This window comes from Fusarium phalaenopsidis (assembly GCF_050370095.1).
Source record: "Fusarium phalaenopsidis strain FUZ10S chromosome Unknown contig_32278, whole genome shotgun sequence".
Lineage (NCBI taxonomy): Eukaryota > Fungi > Ascomycota > Sordariomycetes > Hypocreales > Nectriaceae > Fusarium > Fusarium phalaenopsidis.
The window spans coordinates 1,579,518-1,589,387 of NW_028145417.1; the positions used below are offsets into that span (position 1 = coordinate 1,579,518).

The window sequence follows — 9,870 nt, forward strand, 5'->3', positions numbered from 1 at the left end:
AATTCAGCTCTGGCATTGTGTCAGACTCACTCTATGATGTCAATAACATGCTTGACAGTCGACTAACAATACGGAGATCCTTTCAGCTGGCGTGGGGAATCAAGTTTTGCACTCCAGTGACGTGTGGCGATGCAAGTCGTAGCCAATAGAAAACCCAGTCATTTGCTTCCTCCGTCGATCCTACTACGAGCTCAAGCCTCAAGCTCAGCAAAAGATCTTGCGGAGGTGGCTGCTGAGTGGCCAGACAGTTCAATGCCATTCGCTGGTAGCATCCTTCAGATATATTATTTTGAATAATATGAAGCCATTGCTAGGGAGATGTTGTCCACCTACGGTAATGGGTGTGGAGCCGAGAATGCAGAGCTCGTATAAGATAGCGCCACTCTATGTAGGTACATATAAGGTAGTTAACATATTCTACTGTAGCTCCCTCATTTCCCTAGTCCTACCGATTGAACAACCAAGGATCAAAACCTACGCAATGAAGTCAATCGTTGGAGTTGTTCTACTCTCTCTTTTCCCTACCCGGGCCTTGTGCCTCTCCAAGCGCTCATGCACGTCCTTCGAACCCCAGGGCAAGTACGGGAACAAGGGGTATACCGTGCCCTCACTGAAGACATTCCGCACATCGGAATACATCAACTGCACCACCGAAGTAGCTCGCGAAAAGGGAGAGGATGACGTCTGTGAGGTTGATCGATACACCATGGGCCTGACACTCAACTCGACCGTCAACGTCTCCGTCTCGGACATCCAACCGGTCCTAGACGCCGTCAAGGAGGCCGCTTCGTCAGATAGGAGAGCCAAAATAGACCTGAACGAGACCATCTTGGTGCCATTCAGGGTCTCAGAACCAGGCATCCCGGCAGGCAAGGCAGGATACTTGGCCTTTACGCCTATCATGCGGTGCTGGGAGGGTTTGCTGGGGGACTGCTCCGGCGATGACGAGAAGCTGGGCGGGACTGTGGTCGAGGCTTGCGGCTATGAATACGAAGGCCATCGTGCAGTCGCCGGTGAGCAGATGGTCGTTGGTAAAGAGGATGTTGTTCAAAGTGACTCGAAGGAGTTGAAGGGGAAGCCTCAGCCCACATGGGAGGAAGCTCAGGAAAAGGCTAAGAAGGAAAAGGATTCCGACTCTGAAGAGAAGGACAAGGCCAACGATAGCGATAACTCGGCTTCTACTCTGACGGGAAATGTCCTGGGGTCTGGAATCTCGGGCTGTGTTGTCTGGACTGTGATGGGGACTTTGTGGGGGCTCATGTGAGGTTAGTGGCAGGAAACATATCCTTTCCCGGCCTCATACCTATACGTATGTATGGGCACGTAACTATTTCATGGTCAAAGTCTCATGTATTTGAATCTATACCTGACTTCTATGATGCTGCATGTATCTGAATATCGGCATACAACTCAGGGAACTGTTCAAAGAAACCCTGTCCCATAGTCCAAGAGCCAAGATCGCCTATGCACTGCTTGAAATGAGGGGATAAATGGAATTGGCCAGTTTCGGAGCTCTGCATGTAGGTATCGCGAAAGTCAAAGGGCCAGAGAATTTTGAAGTTAGACTGGAACAGGTACCAGAAGAGATTCGCGCAGTACTGATGTTGGAAGAAGACGAATCGTTCCCGTAGGCCCGGCCTAGATAAGACGTGAGTAGGGAAGAGTTAGTCTGTCTTCGAAGGTTATTCTTACCAGGCAAAGAAGTCGATCGCGGGTGAATGTGGCAGAGTTTGAGATGGCCTTGAAGTAGGATTAGCTGGCCGTCTTTGGCGGTTTCTTCCAGGGGGGTTGACCTACCTTGCCCGCAGCCATCTTGGCAGGGAAGCCTGTCTATTTAGACTGGGATCCCTCGGGTTCGCAATCAACCAAGAAATCAGGATCAGGATTGCCAGCCTTTCTGTTGGTTGGCATTTGTGCCAGAACATGTCATCTAGCTTTCGGAGCCTGTACCATGACTCCATCATGGCACCTCTACTCTCAACGCTCTCCCACCCTTCTGTTATGGCGCGAATGACTGCATCCTCGCAGTTTGCATCTTCCATTGCCGATTCTGGTGGAGAATCCCAACACGGCCGCGTCAGAGCCTCATTGGCTGCTCGCCAAAGGTTGATGTCCTGAGAACTGGCGCAGGAACATTCGGTAGTGGACGGTGGGACAATTACATCTTCTCGGGGGGACATGTCCCAAGGCAGAGTTTCGAGCAGTGTCGGCACAATGGCCGTCTCTTGGGAAGGATATGGATGGCTCAAGAGGTCGTCAGAGAGGTCGCCATTGCCAATGCCCGTGCTAGAAGCAGGCAGACTAAGTTCGGTGTCCAGCCATAACTGCGGATCGAGCAGGTCCACAAAGGTATCGGTGGGTGGTTTTGATGGTGCATGAGTATCCGGGAACGATGCTATTTCTGCAGTGTCATGGCTCTGCGCCGGCAACACTGGAATGTTCTCGACCGCTGAAGATGAAACGCCTCGGTTCGCCCCTCCCGTTGCATCTTGGATGTGGCTCCGAATGACGAAAGATAGAGACTCCATGGCGCTCAAAAGTTTGTCCCTCTCGTTCGTCACACGTGACAGATGATCCATCAGCGACAAAATGCGAGAGTCCGTGTCGCCCTGCTTTAGGTGTGCTACGACGGCCTCGAGATGCGTGATTCGATTCTTGGTTCGTTCCCGGGCCATACGCTGCGCCTTGCGGTCGAGTTCCCGCTTCTTGATACGGCGGTCCTTGATGGCGTCTTCAGACATGTCGGATGTCGAGGCCTTGTCTTTCTTGGCTGATCCCATCCTTGCGGCCACGGTCTTTGACTTTACGAGTTGAAGGAAGAAGGGAACGTGACACGAATGATCAAAGCAGTAGAGTAGTATCCAACGCGATATATGCGGTCGGTAGCCCCGGAAAGACGGTGATTTACGATGCCGAAACGCGGGGAAGCCGACGATCCGGTCCGGATCCCCGGATTTGTCTTAACCATCCCGGGTTTAACCTTTCTCCTGATACTTGGATCGACAAGGAGCGAGAGAAAAGTGCCTCGGCAGTAGGAAGCGGGGTTGTTATTGACGCTCTCTACTGATGTGGAAGACATGGATGGTTACTTGGGGCACTGATCGCTTTCTCAAGAGACAATACGGTATATTATAGGCTCGAATCATAGAAATTCCATGCTAGATCGAACTCGACTAGATATTTTGCTTGAATAGCCTGACACATGACAAAAGACGTGCACAATAATAAAAGATTCGACCCCAGCCCAAGATTTAGTCAGTCTCCAGAAGGAATATTGCATCTTGCTGCCCATCCTTCCATGATCATCTACCAACCCAGAGTGGAGAAGGAGCATGTCCCTTCTACAAGACATCTTACGAGAAGCTATTCGTAAAATCGAGGGTCAAGAGCGTCTTCGTTGATGTAGGGCGAACGATCTGCGTCAGGATCAGTGCTTAAATCGACAGCCGAGTAGCCGTATCCCAAGTATTGGAATCGGTTCTAACCAGCACATATCAGCTCAGCCCCGCAAAGTAGGATGACATATACCTACCGGACCGTGATATTTAATCTCCATGTCTTCCCAGCGGGGTTGCTCCAAAGCGACCCGGTAATGGAGGGCGCTTCCAGGCCAGATGGCATCGACGCGTCCAGTCTTTCTGTTCTTGTCTGTCTCTGGTTAGCCGTGCTGTATGTGTCGGCTTTCCGCTTCGGTACTTACACCAGGCATTGCAGTCTTCCTCCCAGACAGTGCCTTTGAACCAGCTCTGGGTATGCTCGTTAAACTCGTCGGTGACATCTTGCTTCGGGACAAAGTATCTGATGTTATCAATCTGCATCTTGGTGATGACCTTCAGAGTGTAGGATACGAGAGCCTCAAGTTCACCCGTGATGCTTCCACTTTCAACCGGAGAGTTTGGACCAAGGTACACTGTTTCCCAAGATCAGCAAGATGATGGTTAGTTGACCCAGAATAGTTCACTTACTCAAATAATTCGGGATTCCTGGTGCCATTACCTGGGCAGCGGGTTCTTGATTAGCAAAGTCCTATCAATTGGAGGGCAGACTTACCCCAAGGTAGCTTGCAGGGATCTCTTTCCACTCCTTGCGTAGGTCAATGCCACCCAATCCAATGAGCGGAAACGGAGGCCGGTACGATACGTCTATACCGTCAAGATTAGCAAACCAAGCTGGGCAGATGGGGCGCATCCCCTTACCAAACCCAGTTGCGCAGACAATAGTGTCGCAAACAGTCTTCACACCGTCATCACTAATGACTCCATCCTCGACGACCTTTGCTACGCCGCAAAAGTGCATGTCAACGTTGGGCTTCTGAATACTGCGTTGGCCGCGTCAGCGACTAGAAGGGTTTCGTTGGGTGGTGGCCTCGACTCACGCCAGCATGTAGGGATCTCCTGGGGCAATGCGACGGCATCCAACACTGAAGTTGGGAATGATATTTTCAAAAATGCTGTCGTCTTTGATCCACTCCCGTGTTCGCTGTGTGATTTGCTGAAAATTCTCGTCAGAAATGCCGCTGAATGGACGGGTCCTGGACCTACCTCTCGAGCTTGGTGATGAAGGGGGTTGTGCTTGACCATAAGATGATGCAGCTAATTGTGCTAGATCAGTTTTCCTTTTCTGGAAAAGGATGATAATATTTCCATACCATCATCAGTGTGTTCTCATTGGCCTTGGAATGCTTCACCATCGCCTTGTGATCCTTCCGGAAGACCTCTCTCTCCGCCTTCGTGTCTTGTCAAAGAGTCAGTGGCTGTCAGAAAGTAGCAAGATCGAGGTACTCACACTTATAGCCTTGAGGCCTCGTCTCACCCTTGATTTCGTCGGGCTGGGCGAAGAACCACGGAGGAGTGCGGACAAAGACGTCCAGCTTCTTAGCATGGGGCTGCATTCCCGGAACGACTTGGATGCTGCTGGCCCCGGAGCCGATGACTAGGATATTCTCCTTTGCCCACTTATCCTTGGTGTAGTCCTCCCACCTAGTGCTTATTTAGTTCAGGTTCTTATTTCAAGCTTTGGGTAGGAAATAAATCTTACTGGGCTCTGTCGGCTGAGTGAATAACTCGGCCCTTGAAGGTATCCAAGCCAGGGATCTTGGGTAGCTCCCATCGATCAAGAATGCCAACGGCGCCAAGAAGCAGATCACAATCATCTTTTATAACCTTCTTGGTGCCATCGGCTAGCGTCTGCTCAATCTTCAGCTGCCAAGTGCCCTTCTCTTCATCAAAGCGAGCCTCGATGACCGTTGAATTGAAAGTGATGTATTTTCTCAAATCAAGCTTGTCAACGACGTTGTTTATGTATCGTCGCAGGTAATCGGAGGAGGAGTAAAAGTCTTCCCAGTCTGAATTTGCCGTGTTAGCATGGTTTTGCAAGTCGCCCGAGATATTGGACATGGCGTCACTTACCAGGGGAGATGGCAAAATTGAACTGATATGTGCAGGTTGGGGAGTCACAGCCGGCCATTGGATATCGATTCTGATACTGTACGCATGATATCAGTCAGTAATAATTTCTTTATCAATACCACAGACGTGAGATCCTCACCCATGTTCCTCCAACCTCCGGGTTCTTCTCATAAATGACGTGCTCCACGTTGGGGGTAAACTTCTCGATGTTGTAGGCCAGCATGATGCCGCATATACCAGCACCGACAGTCACGACCTTGAGTCGCCTATTCTGAGGCTCCCCGATGGGTACGAACGGAATGTGGTAACCAGACTTGGGGTCGTTGTGGAAGTCTGTATTTAGCTTCTCTGTGTACAAGTTTCCCGCACGAGTCTCGGCCTTTGGGTCTGAGAAGAACTTGAGACCTGGGATGAGATATGGCGACACATTGCCATCTGATCCGTTGAGAGGAGCCATGTTGTTTTGTTAGTAGCTGTAATTGATGTGTTGAGTAGAAGATGTTTGAGTAGTTGCAAAGACCTATGCACTCTGAGAGACCTCGATGCCGCGCAGGGTTTATTAGCTAAAAGCAAATGGCACCAAGAGTTGAAACCAAGATACCATTTTTCCCGTTCGGTCCGCGTCTACGTGCGGCGCTTGCGCCTCCCCCCCGGATCAGCGAAGCCATCTGCAAGTTGACGCATGAATTTCTGACTCGAGCCTGTCCGAACAACCACCCTCGGCCAGAACCTGACTCAGATAAAACGCTGTCGATGCTGAACGTGACTACACCCAGTCTGAATCTTCTGTTACCTTTTTCTTCCGAAGCGGACCGAGTGGGTCGTCGCTTTGATGATCCAGTGTCCCATGCATCCTTCTCCTCTCGCGGGCATCAGGTCCTTCTATAAGTAGTCACACACCGGAAAGCCAAGTGATAGCACCATCACTCACACACGGTCGTCAAGAAAAAATTCGGATAAAGTGCCTAAAATGTCTTCTTCTTCTATCCGTAAACCAGGCCTCGTCGAAATCAGCTCGGAATGGACTGAGGTTTGTGTTGCCCCCCCCAACTTCACCCGTACCTGAAGGAAGACTGACCAAACCCCCCAGTTCGCAAAGCATATTCAAATACCTCCACTGCTAGGTGATCCAGTCGAGCTTCGTCAGATGAAGTTTCCGCGAGATGACAGCCCTCCCGTTGGATTTTCCATCAAACAGATCCCCGTGCCAGGCTATCAGGGATGGACGAACCAGGCTCGAATATATACACCAAACGTTCAACGCACGGCCCGAACCATCGTTATCTAGTACGATACCAACACACAACTTGCATATGCTGCTCTTTGCTAAAACGTGTCGCGTAGTGTACATGGTGGGGGTTGGACTGTTGGCGATCTAGACACTGAAGACGCTGTCTGTCGTACCATGTGCAAGTCCGGTGGAGTAGTTGTCGTGAGTTTGGATTACCGAAAGTAGGCAAATTGAGTCTCTCTTCTTCCATTAACAGAGAGATCTACCGTCACGCTCTTCGCTAACTTCTGTTTTCTCAGGGCACCAGAGAATCCCTTTCCCATTGGTCTCGAAGACGTTTGGGCTGGAGTGCTTTGGGTGAGTTTCTTACTACCACAGACCGGTTAAAGATGAAGTCAAGTACTAAGAGACGAGGTCTTTGAAAACATTGAATCTTTGGGAGGTGATCCGGTCAGAGTTATTCTCGGCGGCCTAAGTGCTGGAGGGAACATCGTAAGCTTGCCATCGTACACCTCTACAGGAAATGACTGCTAAGAGTATTCTAGACAGCTGTTCTCGCTCAGCGCGCCCGAGAAACCAAACAAGTCTCGTTTTGCGGCCAGATCTTGAGGATCCCTTTGGTCGTGCATCCCAAAGCACAGCCTGCAGAGCTCGACTTCTCCAGCTATCAGGAGAATGCCGACGCCCCAATTCTTCCATCTGCATCTGTCACACAATTCCTTGGGTACTACAACGCACCACCTGAGGACACTCGAGTCTCTCCTCTTCTGGCATCAGATCTGTCTGGGCTGCCTCGCACGTACATACAGATCGCTGGAGCTGACCCTCTGCGGGATGATGGATTTGCCTACGCTGAGAAATTGCAGCAAGCTGGGTGCGCAACGCTCTTGAAATTTTTCCTTTCCGGCAGTTGTGCTAACTCATTTCTCCCAGGGTTCCCGTTAAAGTCAATGTCTATCCTGGCTTGCCCCATGGTTTTATGATGTTGCCGCTGGCTACTTCACACAGAAGCGATGAGGACTTAATGAAGGCCATTGAATGGATGGTTAAGGAGTGATTAGTCAAATGATTTTAAATAAGGCCTAGATATTTTAATATCAAAACCTAATAATAAGGACTTTATACCTAAATGTTACTTAATACCTTTATGCAGCCATTGCATAACACCCTGTCATCGCCCATATAGTCCAATAGTCCACCCCTGAATTTGTCTTAAGGATATTAGTAATATCTTTCGCTACCCGTATATTCCCCTTCTCAGCCATGTAATCTATTGAATTGCAGATCCATTCTTTCATATGCCTGTCTGTTGAAAGTTGGGCAGCGAGGTAAAGTGGTGCCAGCAGAGTCCTACACTGTAGCTTCTGCATCGGCGAGAAAGGCTCTGCGTTATCTGGTCTGGCCCCCGGAAGGATGAACTGGGGCACCGCGTGGCAGATTCGCCGCGAAATATGGTTGATGGTTTCGGAAGCACCAGTTTCGTAACACGGATGATTATCTCTGATGATTCTGGTCATCTCCAGACGCATTGCCCTCAAAGCGTTCCAAATCTGTGTTGCATATTGGTTCGGGTAGACGTCGTACTGTCCGTCGAGAAGCCGTGGCCCATGGTTGACTGTCGCCAGGACAGGTACGGGCTTCCAGAACTCCGGTAATTTGTCCTCCAAGCTTGCTAGATTCTGATCGATCTCCTTTGCCTTCTCACAGACCCCAGTCCCGCAGCCACCTTGGTTGTGATGGACATCGGCCCTCAAGTTCACGATTTCACATACTATCTCCACAAAGTCCCATTTAGTATCCGCATTGAACATGTCAAGCTCTCTGCGTAACGATAGTATGGACTCGGGAATGAAGGCCTTGGCAGCTCCGCAACTCATCATTAGTGTTATCACCACATTTCTGGCAAGTTGACTGGCGATTGGACTGGAGAAGTTCAAGGTTCCACGCGCTGCGACAAGCGACATTGCTCCTTGGATATGGCTCATCCATGAAGGCGGTATGTGAGCTTCGCGACTGGACAACTTCTCGTATAAGTCAAGGAGCAAGACGGCTTGCAGAGTCTCGTCGCTCTCCAGTGCCTTGGGGTCTCGCAAAGCCTCACCCAGGTTCTGGATGGCTACCACGTACCTCTTGTTTGCCAAGCTCATGACTTCCTGGCTCTCAAATTGGACAGCGGTAAAGGCCAGGCTGGCTGCGCCGACACAGCACGCGAGGTGCCCGATGGCTGGAGCCTGGTTACAGAGGGGGACGAGAGAGGTACAACTCCGTGAAAGTCCTGTGACATACTGCGAGAAGAAGATTTCTCGACAGCGTGTCTCCATGTCCAAGTTCAGGTCCCACATTGGCAAGGGAAAACCAGACGCTTCAGCAGGATAATGTCCCAAGCGGGCCAATACCTTGCGCTTGGCTGCATCCGTCTCGTCGCGGAAGACCAAGTCCTGGGGATTCCGGTATCCTCGGCACAAGATTTTGGCTCTCTGACATTGACCACAGCTTTCAAGCTTCAAGTCGCACTGTAATTTCTCCATCAGCGAACTTCGGACAAGTGATGAATGTTCCACTTGGATGTGGGAGGCCAAGGGTAGGCCACTTCATACCCGGAGCTTCCGCTTCCTACAAGGAAGACAGTCCTTTGAAGGCCGACCTTTGTTGACCATGGGTGTCTAGCTCGGTTCCTTTCTTTTTGGCGCGGCTTGTGCCTGGTGAAACAAAGAGCCTCTGACAAAAGATGGAGATGGCCGAAGTGAATTGAATCGCTGATAAGTGATGGGTTGAATTGGAGGATAGGCCACTATAAAGTTGACAGAAAAGGAAAGCCATCCGGAGTTAAGACCGGCCCATTCCGTTAAGGCCAAGGGTCCCTTTCTTGCCATAGTCTCCTAGGGAGTAGGTAAATAAGGTGACAACTCCGGAAGGCTAGCCCGATTAGCTTAGTGGAAAGTTTCACCTTTCCGCCGGTGGGTCTGGGTGCCTGTTTGTCGTACAGAGCGCCTACAGTCATTCACCACGAATAACCTCTACCGAGTTTCAATGCCTTTGGCCTCCATTCCGTCCTTCTGGCACCACACTAACATCGCTATAACCTTGTCCCAGTCAAGCAATGGTTCCATCCACAAGCTTTCGAAATTGGTCGGCAGCTATGTCATTACCGCTTAGGGCGACAAAATAGAGTCGAACTATGATTGAGTTGTAGTTACTACTACATGTCTACAGACTATAGTAACCCCTTTA

General features: G+C 50.3%; 3 protein-coding genes across 3 annotated transcripts; 1 reads left to right on the forward strand and 2 right to left on the reverse strand.

Moving 5' to 3' along the window:
• Positions 1-481: 481 nt before the first annotated feature.
• LRP88_01098 (uncharacterized protein) lies at positions 482-1,264 on the forward strand (the record flags this gene model as incomplete). The annotated part of the gene is made up of 1 exon (XM_083237796.1): positions 482-1,264. One exon carries the CDS (start codon positions 482-484, stop codon positions 1,262-1,264), a length of 783 nt encoding a protein of 260 aa, XP_083106301.1.
• Positions 1,265-1,373: 109 nt separating this feature from the next.
• On the reverse strand, positions 1,374-2,780 carry LRP88_01099 (bZIP transcription factor; the record flags this gene model as incomplete). The annotated part of the gene is made up of 3 exons (XM_083237797.1): positions 1,374-1,638; positions 1,693-1,740; positions 1,951-2,780. The coding sequence occupies 3 exons, from the start codon at positions 2,778-2,780 to the stop codon at positions 1,374-1,376; spliced, it is 1,143 nt and encodes a 380-aa protein (XP_083106302.1).
• Positions 2,781-3,363: 583 nt separating this feature from the next.
• LRP88_01100 (flavin-containing monooxygenase) lies at positions 3,364-5,865 on the reverse strand (the record flags this gene model as incomplete). Its single annotated transcript, XM_083237798.1, has 13 exons — positions 3,364-3,480; positions 3,533-3,648; positions 3,701-3,910; positions 3,966-3,996; positions 4,051-4,142; positions 4,197-4,318; positions 4,376-4,491; positions 4,542-4,592; positions 4,649-4,734; positions 4,786-4,979; positions 5,038-5,344; positions 5,409-5,484; positions 5,548-5,865. 13 exons carry the CDS (start codon positions 5,863-5,865, stop codon positions 3,364-3,366), a joined length of 1,836 nt encoding a protein of 611 aa, XP_083106303.1.
• Positions 5,866-9,870: the final 4,005 nt, after the last annotated feature.